The sequence below is a fragment of the Palaemon carinicauda genome, chromosome 29 (genome assembly GCF_036898095.1).
Source record: "Palaemon carinicauda isolate YSFRI2023 chromosome 29, ASM3689809v2, whole genome shotgun sequence".
In the NCBI taxonomy this organism is placed as follows: Eukaryota; Metazoa; Arthropoda; class Malacostraca; order Decapoda; family Palaemonidae; genus Palaemon; species Palaemon carinicauda.
In genome coordinates, this window is record NC_090753.1 from 97,027,664 (window position 1) to 97,046,398 (window position 18,735).

The window sequence follows — 18,735 nt, forward strand, 5'->3', positions numbered from 1 at the left end:
CACGTAGCAGATGCATCCTTTTCCAATCTTATTCTCAGAGAGATTCCGATGCAAGGTTCGAAAATCTATTATTATTATTATTATTATTATTATTATTATTATTATTATTATTATTATTATTACCACTTGCTAAGCTACAACACTAGCTGGAAAAGCAGCATGCTATAAGCCCTAGGGCTCCAACAAGGAAAATAGCCAAGTGAGGAAAGAAAATAAGGAAACTACAAGCGAAGTAATTAATAATTAAAATAAGATATTTTAAGAACAGTAATAACATTATAATAAATCATTCTTATATAATCCATAAAAACTTATTAAAACAAGAGGAAGAGAAATTAGATAGAATAGTGTGCCCGAGGGAACCCTCAAATAAGAGAACTCTTTCCCAAGACAATGAAAGACCATGGTACAGAAGCTATGGCACTACCCAAGACTAGAGAAGAATGGTTTGATTTTGGAGTATCCTTCTCCTAGAAGAGCTGCTTACCATAGGTAAAGAGTCTCTTCTACCCTTACCAAGAGGAAGGTAGCCACTGAATAGTTACATTGCGGTAGTTAACCCTTTCGGTGAAGAAGAATTGTTGGTAATCTCAGTGTTTTCAGGTGTATGAGGAAAGAGGAGAATCTGTAAAGAATGGGCCAGACTATTCTGTGTATATATAGGCAAAGATGAAATGAGCCGTAACCACAGAGAAGGATCCAATGTAGTACTGTCTAGCCAGTCAAAGGGGTAGTATCTCAACGTGTGGCTGGTGCCCTAGCCAACCTACTATTATTATTATTATTATTATTACTATCCAAGCTACAACCCTAATTGGAAAAGCAAGATGCTATAAGCCCAGGGGCTCCAATAGGGAAAATAGCCCAGTGAGGAAAGGAAATAAGGAAATAGATAACTGAAGAGAACAAATTAACAATAAATCATTTAAAAAAAAAGTAATGTCAAAAGAGATATGTCATATATAAACTATTAATAACGTCAAAAACAAATATATCATATATAAACTATAAAAAGACTCATGTCCGCCTGGTCAACAAAAAAGCATTTGCTCCAACTACCTACTATTATTATTATTACTTGCTAAGCTACAACCCTAGTTGGAAAAGCAGGATGTTAGAAGCCCAGGGGCTCCAACAGGGAAAACAGCCCAGTGAGAAAAGGAAAAAGGGAAAAATGAAATATTTTAAGAAGAGTAACAACATGTAAATAAATTTCGCCTATATAAACTATATAAACTTTAACAAAACAAGAGGAAGAGAAATTAGATAGAATAGTGTGCCCGAGTGTACCCTCAAGCAAGAGAACTCTAACCCAAGACAGTGGAAGACCATGGTACAGAGCCTATGACACTACCCAAGACTAGAGAACAATAGTTTGATTTTGGAGTGTCCTTCTAGAAGAGCTGCTTACCATAGCCAAAGAGTCTCTTCTCCCCTTAGCAAGGGGAAAGTGGCCACTGAACAATTACATTGCAGTAACCCCTTGGGTGAAGAAGAATTGTTTGGTAATCTCAGTGTTGTCATGTGAATGAGGACAGAGGAGAATCTGTAAAGAATAGGCCAGACTATTCGGTGTATGTGTAGGCAAAGGGAAAATGAACCGTAACCAGAAAGAAGGATCCAAGGTAGTACTGTCTGGCCAGTCAAAAGACGCCGTAACTCTCTAGTGGTAGTATCTAAGCGGGTGTCATTCATTTCTGCAAAGCAGCAATATATCAACACTCCGCGAATAAGACCCAAGAGCTAAAAATATCACGCAATTATAAAGTAATTAATTCTGTTCCTAATTTCGAAATGACTTTGCTGTGCTTGAAGTTCATATGAAGCTCTATTATTGGAAGATAATTCAAAGGATTTTTTCTCTAAATTAAAATATATCATTAATTTAGAATCGTGTTGTTTTTCGGGGAAAAGATTTGATTGGAATATTGTGAGTTACTCCGTGAAAATTCAGGTATCAGTGTTCATTAGGGTCTGCTAATTCAAGTTCGGGTTTACTTTGCATGGACATGAGAATATATATATATATATATATATATATATATATATATATATATATATATAATTTATATATATATATATATGTATGTATATATATGTATGTATGTATGTATGTATATATATATATATATATATATATATATATATATATTATATATTGAATTAAAAGCTCAAGATAGAGACGACTGGTGAAATCTAACCAAGGGCTTTTGCGTCAATAGGCGTAGGAGGAGATGATGATGATGGATATATATATATATATATATATATATATATATATATATATACATATATATATATATATATATATATATATATATATATATATATACACACATATATATATATACAGTATATATATATATATATATATATATATATATACACACATATATATATATATACAGTATATATATATATATATATATATATATATATATATATATATATCATCAGCCATTACTTGCCGTCTGTTTATGGTCTGCCAGTCTACACCAGTTCGTCAATCCATCGTCTTCTCTTCCTTCCCCATCTTTGTTTAGAATATCCATCTATAATCTCTCATTCTCGTTATATGTCCTGCCCACGTCCATTTATTTTTCATTGTATCCTTTCCTCACTGGGCTATTTTCCCTGTTGGAGCCCCTGGGCTTATAGCATCCTGCTTTTCCAACTAGGGTTATAGCTTAGTAACTAATGATAATGATAATAATAATAATAATAAAATTGTACATAAAGGTGAAAGATAGATTACAACGGGTATTTGCAGTATGAGGTACATACTTTGTAAGAGAGCAACGAGGTCTGCTTTAAGGAATGAAAATGCATGAAGCTTGCATCTATCTCTGCTTGAAATGCAACGAGTTTGCTTGTATCCTGTATTTCAAGTTACTATTGAACGCGACCCGTCAAAAAAGATGGCTGAATATTCAGATATGCACACACGCACGCACAGATTCAACCCTTAAGTAACTACAACTCGTTGGTTGGTAATTTGTGGGAGATTGTGCTTTCCGAGTGTACCTCTCGGGGTAACCCTATCTCATCTGGGTATGACTACACTCTATCCCCTTTAAGCGTGACAGGATATATATATATATATATATATATATATATATATATATATTATGTATCTATATATCTATCTATCTATATATATATATATATATATATATATATATATATATATTGTATCTATCTATCTATCTATATATATATATATATATATATATCTTTATCTATGTATATATATATATATATTTATATATATATATATGTATATAGTCACACTTGCTCTTTATTATATAGGGAAGTTATATATATATTTATATGTATATACATACATACATACATACATACATATAGAAATTGGGCTTATTCGTTTGAAGCTTTGCAATTATTCAACTCATAAAATATACTTTTTGTCATTCAACAAACATTTCTCTGTTCATTTCCGCCAGTTAGGTAAAGTTCAGTAATTCATTCTAAATAATGAGATTTCCAGCTAGTGAAAACTCACAATTTCCGTTTACAAGAAATGTAGTAAAACAGGGACATTTATTTTTTAACTTTTAATTAGAAAATCCGGAAAACTTGGGTTAAAACATCAAATATTGTTTTCTTGTCTAAACGTTTATTTTTGTAATAGTATATATATATATATATATATATATGTATATATATATATATATATATATATATATATATATATATATGCTTACAAGAATGACTAACAGGGTATCTTATGTCTTTTTTCTTTTTGTCACGTATATTTATTTGAATATTGTTGCTCTTCTTAAAATATTTTATTTTTCCTTGTTCCCTTTCCTCACTGAGCTATTTTTCCTGTTTGAGCCCCTGGGCTTATAGCATCCTGCTTTTCCAACTAGTGTTATAGCTTAGCAAGTAATAATAATAATAATAATAATAATAATAATAATAATAATAATAATGATTATAAATGATCAGTCTCTAGGGCATTGTCCAGCTAGCTAGAGCATTGTGATTGTCCCTTGCTTCTGCCATTCATGAGTAGACTTTAAACCTTCAATAGATAAAAAAAAACTTTTATTCGGTATTTGTCAATATTATTATTATTATTATTATTATTATTATTATTATTATTATTATTCTCGACTTCTGATAGTCATTAGAAGACAAGATCCCACCAAAGGCGAAAGGGCAAGAGTCTCTCTCTCCCTCTCTCTCTCTCTCTCTCTCTCTCTCTCGAAGGACCCCGAAGCAATTACCCCTCAATCCTCCGGTCGAAATCCTTAGGTGGGGTATTGACCGCTGCAATATGTAAACGAGTCTCCAGCTGCAAATCCTGCAGCGTAAAGGGAGGATTTTTGGCTTTGCTCTAGGACTCCCCCTTTAGGACTCCCGTTATAGGACTCCCCACTTCTTGAAGTTACTGCCTCCCCTCCTCCGGCGGTCCTTCCTTCGTGCTGGTTTCTGTTTCGTCTGTTTCAGATTAATTGATTCAATCTGTAGATAACTAGCCAGAGGTGATCTTTAAGAGTCTCTCTCTCTCTCTCTCTCTCTCTCTCTCTCTCTCTCTCTCTCTCTCTCTCTCTCTCTCTGCATTACATTCATACTTAGGTGATATATATATATATATATATATATATATATATATATATATATATATATATATATATATATATATATATATATATATATATATATATCAAGGACTACTATTACGAAGCAAATTTTTCAACCTTTTACATACTAGGCAGTCAAACGTACAAACATTCTCAAATTTATATTAACTTTGTATTAAATTTATATTGAATTTATATCAAATTTATATCAACTTAGATCAGCTCAGCTCTGCAGTTCTCTGAAATGATTACTCATTCTATCCTATAATTACATTGAATTTTAACATCTATGAAAAATCTTGTGTTTTTATAGCACCAGGGTGCCCTTTGGTGTCACAGATAACCCAAAAAATATCACACAACAAGTATTCAATCAATCAACGAGGTTCTTGCTTGACCTTTTATGCAAATCATTTGCACATTTCAATTTTTATGAAGACCAAGTAATTCTATCCCTGTGATTAAATGAAAACTGTGCAATGCAGGCATAATTAACTGGTGATATTATAATGGTAATCTATATCATAGTAGTGTAGGAAACCTGTCAAAAATGACGGATAAATATTTAAATAGATATGTACACACGCACACACACAGATTCAACCCTATCCACCCCCTACCCCTTTACTAACTACAACACCCTAGTTTGGGCAATTTGTGGAAGAATTTTGTTTTCCGAGTGGTTGCATGTCAGTCTGGCAGGAAAGATATATGTATGTATGGATGTATATATATATATATATATATATATATATATATATATTATATGTTTATATATTAATGTATAATATATATATGTATATATTATATGGTTATATATTAATGTAAAATATATATATGTATATTATAAGTATATATATTAAATATTATATATATATATATATATATATATATATATATATATATATATATATATTGAGACAGACATTAACCTTTACCTCTTTATAGCGATCAATAGCCATCAGTTTTATCATAACAGCATACACAATAATTTCATGTTTTTTTTTAGGTAAAGGATTTATTTGAAAAACGTTTTAATGCATAAACTCGTTTAAAATCGTTTACAAAAGGGACAGCATTGCGTATATTACCGTGTTAAGTGCATAATGAATAATTCCTGTCGTAATGAAAATCCAGTCTATGGCATTCCATGATTCGGACGGGTTGACATCAAAAGCATTTTTTATTTCTCTATTGTTGTGATGCTTTATTTAATGAATTTTTATGAGGATTATATATATATATATATATATATATATATATATATATATATATATATATATATATATATATATATTTGTACTCTATATATACTGTTTGTGTGTGTGTATATATATATATACATATATATATATATATGTATATATATATATATATATATTTACTGTATATATATGTATACATACACACAGTATATATATACATACATACACACACGCACACAGCAACAACTAATATAGCCGTTTCTAGTCCACTGCAAGACAAATGTCTCAGACATGTCCTAAGCCCTGTCTGGGGTTTGGCCAAGTTCATCACCACGATGGCAAACTGCGGATTGGTGAGAGTATGGAATTCGTCTAATTGCTGACAGCAAACCAACCTAGTATGGGTGGCCCTCACTTGTACACCTTTACTGATTATGGAGATACACAAACCCTTTCACCATGTTAAGGTATCTCCACTCAGGAAGGGATATGTATATATATATATATATATATATATATATATATATATATATATATATATATATATATATATATATATATATATTTTTCCACCTAATTCTCCTTTTGGAGAGGTTGGCACTAAAAAGTTACAACCTTCGTGTCTCTCAGCAATTCATGTGTGGTGAGGTTGTGAAGACCACGCCTTTTATGTAACTATGACTCTAAGAACTGGTCGGCTTATCTGTGAACCGTCCATGAACTTACCAGCCGTGATCTAAGAACTGTACCACTCGGTTACCTATCTATATTACCTTTCTTCTTCTTCTTCTTCTTCTTCTTCTTACTTCGTCTCAGAGCTGCTAAAATATCTTGGGGGAAAAAATTACCTTGAAAAGAGAAGGATACAACTGGAAATTGCTAGTGCAGAAAATTACTCGTGAATAGGGATTCCATTGAAAGTATCTAGGGTCAAATGTAGAGAGAGAATATTCCTTGAAAAGGCGGTTTTGGATTTAGTTGGAGTCCTTCCGGAAAATAGTTAAGAGTTGAAAATGGCTCTCGAAATAAATAAAAAAATACCATTCTTTAATCGTTTTTCACATTAATCTTTCTCCAACACACACACACATTATATATATATATATATATATATATATATATATATATATATATATATATATATATATATAATTGACAAGTAAATATTTAGATAGATATGCACACGTACATGCATCCCCCCCCTCTCACTGAGGTATGACTAATCCTTCTCACCCTAGCCATACACTTTCTTTATTATATAGGGGAGATTATATATATATATATATATATATATATATATAAATTTATATATATATATAAATTTATATATATATATATATATATATATATATATATATATATATATATCTATATCTATCTATCTATATATATATATATATATATATATATATATATATATATGTATGTGTGTATGTGTACGTACCTGCTTACCAGAGCCTTTTCAGCATTATTGTTGGGATTTGTGATGGACTGTGGTTTGTGATCTCTTCTATTTAAGAGCTCCAGTGGCTTTAACCTTGCTTTTTGAGGCGACGAAATGAGAGAGAGAGAGAGAGAGAGAGAGAGAGAGAGAGAGAGAGAGAGAGAGAGAGAGAGAGAGAGAGAGAGAATGCAACATTATATATGCACATTCAATAACATTCAACATCATGAAGATCTGATTTAATTTTTTTGCCAAAATTCGAGATTCATCAAGTCCACCTAACCAAACATTAAGCCTATTATAAAAGCCTTATTTTCACCTGTTATACCATAAGATTAATGTCTGTTAAATAAAGTAACAAATGGGAAAATTAAATCTTTTCCATTATAAAAGTCTTATTTTCACCTGTTATACTGATAAAAATCTTTTGAATACAGAAACAAATGGGAAAATTAAGTCTTTTCCATTATAAAAGTCTTATTTTCACCTGTTATACTGATAAAAATCTTTCGAATACAGAAACAAATGGGAAAATTAAGTCTTTTTCATTATAAAAGTCTTATTTTCACCTGTTATACTTTATGCTATACCATAAGATAAAAATCTTTCAAGTGAAGAAACAAATGGAAAAATTAAGTTTTTTTTTTCCCCCACTTGTGCCAGCCCTCATATATACGGGTGACCCCCCCGTCTCTCTCTCTCTCTCTCTCTCTCTCTCTCTCTCTCTCTCTCTCTCTCTCAAACACACCTTGCAAACGCATCTCTCAGTCAGTATTCCTGTGACCGCCGTGGCGTGCGTATGCAGTCGGCCAGCGCTCCTCGCTTACTGAGCTGTTCATGATTTGACCCCGAGTCATCAAATGAGATTTTTCGTTATTCTCTTAGAAGTGTGACCTTTACTTTGACCTTTGTTGTTTCCATATCGCGCGCCCTCATCTGGGGGGAAACTGGGATTTATCAGAGAAAATAGAAAAATAAAGTGAGTGGTTATTACTTTTAATACGCGAGTGCTTACATCATATGGAAGCTTTTTTATATTTGCAATTTTTGATCTGTGTTTTTTAAAAAAAATATTAGAAATAAATGAAAAAAAAATCATGATGAAACAGGTCCGCGTGTGTAGGATATGTGTTTGAAAGTGTAAATACGTGTGTATGTGTGTGTGTGCGTGTTTGTGTGTGTATCCATGTGTGGCATGGAGACTTGGCACACATGTAGGGCTTTACAACACGTTAAACGACTTTGCTGTGTCCAGTTGTGACAATATAATATACAAAACATTATATTGTCACGACTGGACATCTGACTCATTAGTTCCTTTAATGTCTGCAACATTACCACCCTTGTGAGCTAATATTTAGGGGTTTGGGGGAGCCTAAAGGTCTATCTGCTGAGTCATCAGCAGCCATTACCTGGTCCTCCTTGGTCCTAGCTTGGATGGAGATTGGCTTGGGCATTGATCATATAATATATGGTCAGTCTCTAGAGCATTGTCCTGCTTGCTAGGGCAATGTCACTGTCCCTTGCCTCTGCCATTCATTAGTGGCTTTTAAACCTTTAAATCTTTAAAGACATCTGATTTATTTGCCATAAAAAAATGACGATTAGGCTATTTCGAATGATTACTGAGAACTGAGCGAAGATTAGTATATATATATATATATATATATATATATATATATATATATATATATATATATATAGATGGTAGATTATCATATGCTTGCGTTCATAGCTAAGTTTACATCATGATTATAAATGCTTTAGAATATAGACATAGATATATTTCCAATTTAATATTAATTTTGTACATCCACACACACATATCATATACATACATATATACAAACGTATACATATGTGTATGTGTTTATGTATATGTATATATATATTTATATATATTCACAAAAATGGCCAGACGCTCACTCACAAAACTATTCACTCCCATATGCAGCTGTGCTTTGTCTCAAACGTGTGTGAATGTGTGTGCAATTGTCAGTCAAACCCCTCTCTCCTCATTCTCCCTCCACATCCAGATCGTGAAATACCACAGAGAGAGGCTTGAACTTAATCAAGCAATCCTCTCTTACCCCCAACAATGACCTTCGATCGGAGGGGAGGAGGACCTGTTGAGTTGTAAAATGACCCGACCGAGGTTTGCGACTTCGCTTACCGACATTCGTGACTTCGCTTCCCGTCTGAAGTCGGGAGAGATGGTGTGATACGCTCTGTAGGTCGGCGATTGTTATACTTCTCGTTGGAAGGATGGATTTCGATAAGATAGTTTCGTAGATGATAAGGTAAGTTGATAATAACAAACATTATATTTTTATTTTTTTGTTGTAGAGTGGTGGTGTTCTTTCTTCTTTCAGGCATTTAAATAGGGCTGTTATTTTGTCTTTGTTTGTTGCGGTGCGAGTTGGAATTTCTTTGTTCTTTATTGATACTGTTTTTGCATCATATTTTTATGTTGTTGTCTTGTTGGTATAGTCATAAGTATATTCACAAATATATATATATATATATATATATATATATATATATATATATATATATATACATTTTATATATATACATTTTATATATATATATGTCTTACTTATAACTGTAATCGAACAGTTTAACATGTTTTTTCAAAAAGGCCCATAAAAGAAACGCAGGAAATATGAATAAATCACACTATATTTCGGTCAATAAACATCGACCCTCTTCAGGATGTAAAGTAAAAGTGAGGATTACAGTGGAGAGTGACGATTTATATATGAAAGCAAAAGGGTGTGTTCAATTGTTCTATAGTTGTTATAATTGCTGGAAGGATTAGCCAAATTTAATTACATCCAGGTGCGTGTTCTTATTGTTGAGCCGCTTGGAGGAAGTCTTGACCTCTGATGCATGTCTGGTGGTCGGTCTCCGTGGATTATCTTCTTAATGATAGGGTTGAGAAAAGTATTGTCCACTGTGTCAGCTTTCCATTGGCCCCCAGATAGGTTCATTGTGTTTGATTGATTTATGATGGCTGATTCCAGGATTTTCCTTCTGTACGGACAGGACAGGTACTCTTAAAAAGCAAAGACGACTCACTCCAGTTAATCTGGTGCCCTAAATCCCTAAGGTGAATGAAAATCCCTGAGTTTTCATACCCATATCTAACAGATCTTTTGTGTTCGGATAATCTTTGAGATAGCGAACGGCCCGTTTGCCCAACGTACACTTTTTCACAATCCCCACATGGTGTTTACAAAGTACCATGTGGGGATTGTGAAAAAGTGTACGTTGGGCAAACGGGCCGTTCGCTATCTCAAAGATTATCCGAACACAAAAGATCTGTTAGATATGGGTATGAAAACTCGGGGATTTTCATTCACCTTAGGGATTTAGGGCACCAGATTAACTGGAGTGAGTCGTCTTTGCTTTATAAGAGTACCTGTCCGTACAGAAGGAAAATCCTGGAATCAGCCATCATAAATCAATCAAACACAATGAACCTATCTGGGGGCCAATGGAAAGCTGACACAGTGGACAATACTCTTCTCAACCCTATCATTAAGAAGATAATCCACGGAGACCGACCACCAGACATGCATCAGAGGTCAAGACTTCCTCCAAGCGGCTCAACAATAAGAACACGCACCTGGATGTAATTAAATTTGGCTAATCCTTCCAGCAATTATAACAACTATAGAACAATTGAACACACCCTTTTGCTTTCATATATAAACCGTCACTCTCCACTGTAATCCTCACTTTTACTTTACATCCTGAAGAGGGTCGATGTTTATTGACCGAAATATAGTGTGATTTATTCATATTTCCTGTGTTTCTTTTATGGGCCTTTTTGAAAATATATATATATATATATATATATATATATATATATATATATATATATATATATATATACTAGAACTACAAAAGGAGAAGAGTAAAACTTTATTGGAGATTGTACTCTTAGTCATAATTGTGACATCCAGACACAAATTAAAGTCTTTTCACTTTTGCTTTTGTAGCAATGATACATATTATGTAATACATATTCTATAATACATATTCACGTGTCATCTGTCGAAATATCTACACACACACACACACACGTAGATATATCTTTTGTGTGTGTGAGTGTGTGTGTGTGGTACATTGAATGCTTACGAACGGGGCTTTGAAGCATTAAATGTATTTTGAATAACCGTATTCATTATAAGTTTTGTTACATCTTTTATGAACATCACGTATATAAATGCCATGTTATTCGTTCCTTGAACTAATGTATTTCACAACTCTTTAAAGGTTTAAAGGTCGCTCATGAATGGCGGAGGCAAGGGATGGTGACATTGCCCTATCGAGCAGGACAATGCCCTAGAGTCTGACCATATATACATATCATGAGCGCCCAAGCTAGGACCAACGAGGGCCAGGGAATGGCTGCTGATGACTCGGCAGATAGACTTATAGGCTCCCTCAATACCTCCATCCTTAGCTCACAAGGATGGTGAGGTTGCACCGACCAAAGAAACTAACGAATTTGAGCTGAGCTCGAACCCCAGTCTGGCGATCACCAGTCAGAGACGTTAGCACATCGGGCACCACAACCCTTAAGCTGCATTATTAGTTACCTATGTAATTCAGATTTATTTCTTTGTTTACTGAAGCAAATTAAACGTTTTACCCACAACCTTTAATACGTTATTTTGGTGAACGTTTCGTAATTCTATGTAAACTTTAGACTCAATATTTACCTTTGGAATGAGATGAATTACCTATTGAAATGGAAGAAGAGAAACACGAGACGAGCTATTGAAATTAAGTAATCAAATGTGTATTCTCTTAAGATTTTCAGTCGTTAGTATTCTGTATATTAAATTATTATTATTATTAATTGCTAAGCTACAACCCTAGTTGGAAAAGCAGGATGCTATAAGCCCAGGGGCCCCAACAGGGAAAATAGCCCAGTGATGAAAGGAAAGAAGGAAAAATAAAATATCTTAAGGACAGTAACAACATTAAAATAAATATTTCCTATATAAACTATAAATCCTTTAACAAAACAATAGGAAGAGAAATTAGATAGAATAGTGTGCCCGAGTGTACCCTCAAGCTAGAGAACTCTAACTATGCATTAGATCAGAGACGGATAGTGTTGAAATAAATAAAAAATTATGTGTATGTCTCCATTAATCTATTTTAAAAAAGAGGAAACTCGCAAAATTGTTTGCACGAATTCTTTGCAAGATTGAATCAATTAAATTTTTTTCGTGTATTTTTACCTTGAGTTCGTACACTAGTGTGTGTATGTATGTATATATATATATATATATATATATATATATATATATATATATATATATATATACAATATATATATATATATATATATATATATATATATATATATATATGTGTGTGTGTGTGTGTGTATGCATATGTTTAAATATGTAAATGTATACATATATGTATGTATATATGTATATATATGTGTGTATATATGTGTATTTATATATTCATATGTATATATATATATATATATATATATATATATATATATATATATATATATATATATATATATATACCTCCACATGCATATATATAATTCAATAGTGAGTGGTGCCGTTGATAGTGGGCACGTGCAATAATGAGCGTATAAACCTGGTTATATTTTAGCGATTCAGTATAAATCAATCGAGAAAATATGTAAATAATTCCGGAAATACAGAAACAAACACGAAGGGAATGATACTTATTTAAGAACTGTAGAGATTAATATAACCTAATAAGAAATCTAGTAACTATTGTATAAAAAAAAAAAAAACAATCAGTGCTAACATAATATTCTTGAATCTGCACTGACCTTCAATTCAAATGTTGATTGTATATTGTTTGGAATTATGCTATTTTATCTGTAGAATGGCATATTTTCCTCTGTCCTCATACATCTGACAACATTGAGATTACCAACGAATTATTCTTCGCTTAAGGGGTTAACTACTGCACTGTAATTGTTCAATGGCTACTTTCCTGTTGGTAAGGGTAGGTGAGATTTCTTCGCTCAAGGGGTTAACTACTGCACTGTAATTGTTCAGCGGCTACTTTCCTCTTGGTAAGGGTAGAAGAGACTCTTTGCCTATGGTAAACAGCTCTTCTAGGAGAAGGACACTCCAAAATCAAACTTTGTTTTCTAGTCTTGGGTAGTGCCATAGCCTCTGTACCATGGTCTTCCACTGTCTTGGATTAGAGTTCTCTTGCTTGAGGGTACACTCAGGCACACTATTCTGTCTTATTTCTCTTCCTCTTGCTTTGTTGAAGTTTTTATAATTTATACAAGAGATATTTATTTTAATGATGTTACTCATCTTAAAATATTTTATTTTTCCTTATTTCCTTTCCTCACTGGGATATTTTCCCGGTTGTAGCCACTGGGCTTATAGCATACTGCTTTTCCAACTAGGGTTATAGCTTAGCAAGTAATAATAATAATAATAATGATAATAGTCGTGTTCTTCAAACGAAGTCTTTTTTTATGTTTCGAAGAGATGTTAAACGCGAACTCTTGACGAAGCAAAGATATTACACAGACGTTCATATTTCATTATTGATTCTGACTTTGAGCTTTGAAAGGTAAATTACACTTATTATTATTATTATTATTATTATTATTATTATTATTATTATTACTTGCTAAGCTACAACCCTACTAGTAGTTGAAAAAGCAGGATGCTATAATTATGCCCAGGGGTTCCAACGGGGAAAGTAGCTCAGTGAGGAAAGGAAACAAAGAAAACTAAAATATTTAAAGTACAGTAACATTATTAAAATATATATATATTATAAAAATTTTAACAAATAATATCAGGTTACATATTCGCTTTACTTGAATCTATATAGATATCGCTCTCAAAGGCTACGATTGATAAAGATCTTAAAGGTTGAAAATGCTTTGATATATGAAGGGGAGAGAAGTTCATCCATGAAGATAAAATGTAGATATTTTTATTACTAGACAAGCTACGACCGTAGTTGGAAAAGCAGGATGCTATAAGCTCAAGGGCTTCAGGTGGGAAAAATAGCCCAGTGAGAAAAGGACATAAGGAAATGAATAAACTACATGAGAAGTAATAGATGATTATTATAAAGTATTTTAATGTCCGTAACAACGTTAAAGTAATCTGTTTTATATAAACTATGAAGAAAGTCTTATGTCAGACTGTTAAACATTATAAAACATTCGATGGAAGTTTGAGCTTTTGAAGTTCCACCGATTCAACTGCCTGATTAGGAAGTTCAATCCACAATCTGATCACAGCTGTATTATTATTATTATTATTGTTATTATTATTAGTATTATTGTTATTTTTATTATTAATAGTTATTGTTATTATTATTATTATTATTGTTATTATTATTATTTTTATTATTATTATTATTATTATTACCAGCTAAGCTACAACCCTAGTGGGGAAAGCAAGATGATATAACCCCAAGGGCTCCAACAGGAAAAAATAGCCCAGTGATGAAAGGAAATTAATAAACGATATAAGAAGTAATGAACAATTAAAATGAAATATTTTAAAAACATCTAAACAGATATTTGATATATAAATTATAAAAAGACTTATGTCATCCTGTTTAACATAAATAGTCTTAATAGTTTAAGAGTTCTAATGCTGATGGATAAGGCATGAGTGTTAGAATTAACTGCATATGAAAGTAGACGGAGGAAAGGAAGTAGGAAGGCCAAGAAAATCATGAAGAAATAATTGATCATTCGAGATCATTAATATCACGTCTAATCCCTAAACAGAAAAGTTCTCAAACGTTGTCGAAGCGAAATCAACTGGTTCTTTTCTTAAGTTTAATGGCTACTCCATTAAGATACCCTTACTAAGTAGGGGATACTTATATTGGTGAAAGGGTTTGGTTATTGCCGTGATCAGCTAAGCTGTACTAGTCTCGGTCCCTTACACTAGGTTGGTTCGTTGTGAGAGATCAGTCAAAAGTCTCCCAACATCACTAATCCACACTGGTCAGCGTGGTGATAAAAAGTGGCCAAAACCTAGCCATGATTAAGGACATTTCTGAGGCTTTTGTCCTGCAGTGGAATAGAAACGGCTGTATTTGCTGTCATTACTATTCTTATTCTTATTATTATTATTATTATTACTATTATTATTGTTATTATTATTCTATTTATATAAATATATATACACACATATATACATATATATATATATATATATATATATATATATATATACAGTATATATATATATATATATATATATATGTATATATATATATGTATATATATATATTTATATATATATATATATATATATATATATATTTATATATATGTGTGTTTGTGTGTGTATATATGTGTGAGTGCGTATGATTATACATGAATATATGTAAAAGTATATTATTCGTTCGTATTTTCTGAGCTGGTACCGTTCTTGAACAAACAACCTTTATAAACCTATATATGTTTTAAAACGTTTTCAAAGGAAACATTAGGCTTCAGTAAACACCAGAGAAGATTATTATGATCTTAATAGCAACATCATATATATATATATATATATATATATATATATATATATATATATATATATATATATACCTTTCTAAGTGGGGATAACTTAACGTGATAAAAGGGTTTGTACATCACCGTGATTAACAAATCTGTACTAGTTAGGGCCACCCATACTAGGTTTGTTTGTTGTGAGTGATCAGACAAAAGTCTCCCACCATCACCAATCCGCAGATGGTCAGCGTAGCGATGAAAAATGACCGAAACCCAGACATGACCAAATCATGTCTGATGCCTTTGTACTGTAGTGGACTAGAAATTACTTGCGTTTTTTTTTTAATATATATATATATATATATATATATATGTATATATATATACATAATACATACATACTTAATTCATATATACTGTACATAGGTATATCATAAGAAAATGAAAAGAAAGAGAGAAATATATAACTATGGCAGGCTCAAATTAACTGTAGCTGGAAGCATCAGTCTTCAAGTGCCAACGTTAAACATTCAACTATTCCATTACATTCTCCCATCCATCAGAAAATGGATTCGAATAACGTGGAAAATGATGGAGCAGGAACATTGCATCCCTGAAATAGCCTAGGGGTAGCGCTATGTACACTGGAGCGAAAAGTATCGGTACGCAATTTGTGTGAAAGATTTTGAACCACAGTATGAAAGACACTGAAATATAAGTTTGTGACGCCCCTCATGTTGGCAGGCCTGATGTCGGCAGGTGCCATTAAAGGATTGATATAGATATCCTCATGCTGATATATAGCATATGCTAGTGTTTCAGAATGTGTTGACTGTGATGTTTTCATCATAACTGACAGATGAGTGCTCCTGCTGCCGTAAAGGACAGACGCGTGCTCCTGCTTCCATAAATGACAGACGTGTGCTCCTGCTGCCGTAAATGACAGACGTGTGCTCCTGCTGCCATAAATGACAGACGCGCGCTCCTTCTGCCATAAATGACAGATGCGTGCTCCTGCTGCTATAAATGACAGAAGCACGCTCCTGCTGCCAGAAATGACAGGTGCGCGCTCCTGCTGCCGTAAATGACAGACACGCGCTCCTGCTGCCATAAATGATAGACGTGCGCTCCTGCTGCCGTAAATGACAGACACGTGCCCCTGCTGCCGTAAATGACAGACGCGTGCTCCTGCTGCCGTAAATGACAGACGCGTGCTCCTGCTGTGGTAAATGACAGAGGCGCGCTCCTGCTGCCATAAAGGACAGAGGCGCACTCCTGCTTCCATAAAGGACAGAGGCGCGTTCCTGCTGCCATAAAGGACAGAGGCGCGTTCCTGCTGCCATAAATGATAAACATGCGCTCCTGCTGCCATAAATGACAGAGACGTGCTCCTGCTGCCATAAATAACAGACGCGCACTCCTGCTGCCATAAATGACAGATGCGTGCTCTTGCTGCCATAAATGACCGACTTGTGCTCCTGCTGCCATAAATTTTTGAGGCGCACTCCTGCTACCATAAATGACAGACGCGCGCACCTGCTGCCATAAATGACAGACGCATGCTCCTGCTACCATAAATGACAGATGCGTGCTCTTGCTGCCATAAATGACAGACTTGTGCTCCTGCTGCCATAAATGACAGACTTGTGCTCCTGCTGCCATAAATAACTGATGCCTGCTCCTGCTGCCATAAATGACAGACGCGTGCTCCTGCTGCCATAAATGACAGACGCGTGCTCCTGCTACCATAAGTGACAGATGTGTGCTCCTGCTGCCATAAATGACAGACACGTGCTCCTGCTACCATAAATGACAGATGCGTGCTCTTGCTGCCATAAATGACAGATGCGTGCTCCTGCTACCATAAATGACAGATGCGTGCTCCTGCTACCATAAATGACAGATGCGTGCTCTTGCTGCCATAAATGACAGACGCTTGCTCCTACTACCTTAAATGACAGATGCATGCTCCTGCTACCATAAATGACAGATGCGTGCTCCTGCTACCATAATTGACAGATGCGTGCTCTTGCTGCCATAAATGACAGACGCGTGCTTATGCTACCATAAACGACAGATTCGTGCTCTAGCTGCCATAAATGACAGATTCGTGCTCTAGCTGCCATAAATGACAGACTCGAGTTCCTGCTGCCATAAATGAAAGACGCGTGCTCCTTTCTGCTGTCATAAATTACTTTCAGTTTCAGTATAACGACTTTCTGAAACATTAGCTCAGTGATTCGAACCTTCCTAAGCACTCACAGCCAGGCATAACAGCCTACCCTTCCAACGACATTAGCACTTGTGTGAATTCTTTCAGTAAGCATCAGACCCTCCTTGCACTCGGAGATATGAAAATTGGGATTGGTTACTTCAATGCTAAAGTTGGAAGGAATAATCAAGTTATAGAGAATGTGATAGGTGTTGAGGGTGTTGGCGAAGTTGCAAATGAAAATAGGGCACATTTTATACGTTTTTGTTCAACAAACAATCTTGTTATTGGAGGTAATCTTTTCCAGCACAAGGACATCCACAAATATACATGGACTTCACCATGTGGCAATTAGAAAAATCAAACAGATCAGATAGCTATTAATAAAGAGAGAAGGAGGACTCTGAGAAATGTAAGAAGCTTTAGAGTTGTAGATATTGGTAGCGATGTCCAGTTCCTCATTGTCACACTGAAATTAAAACTGAAAGCACCCAGCAGAAATGTAGATAGAATATCTTGGATTGATACAGCTAAGCTTCTAGAAGATGAACACAGAGAAACCTTTGCATTTAAAACTTTGAATCATTTGCAGTCTTGAATGCTATAAGAGAAGAAGATCAGGCAATTAATGAAGAATGGTGTGATATTAAAAACACATATCAGTCAGTTGGTAGTGAATTTTTGGACATGCATTTACAGGAAGAAAAACATGGATATCAAATGATACTTGAGATACTATAAAAAGAAGA

The 18,735-nt window shown here is 33.8% G+C and overlaps 1 protein-coding gene across 1 annotated transcript in view; it reads left to right on the forward strand.

Moving 5' to 3' along the window:
• The first annotated feature begins 8,045 nt into the window (after positions 1–8,045).
• Positions 8,046–18,735, forward strand: part of LOC137622741 (guanylate cyclase 32E-like) — a 380,169-nt gene continuing 369,479 nt past the window's right edge. Inside the window, exons 1-2 of the mRNA XM_068353334.1 lie at positions 8,046–8,235; positions 9,293–9,556. Coding sequence (XP_068209435.1) covers positions 9,549–9,556 — 8 coding nt within the window. The 5' untranslated portion in view covers positions 8,046–8,235; positions 9,293–9,548. The remainder of the gene's footprint in view (positions 8,236–9,292; positions 9,557–18,735) is intronic.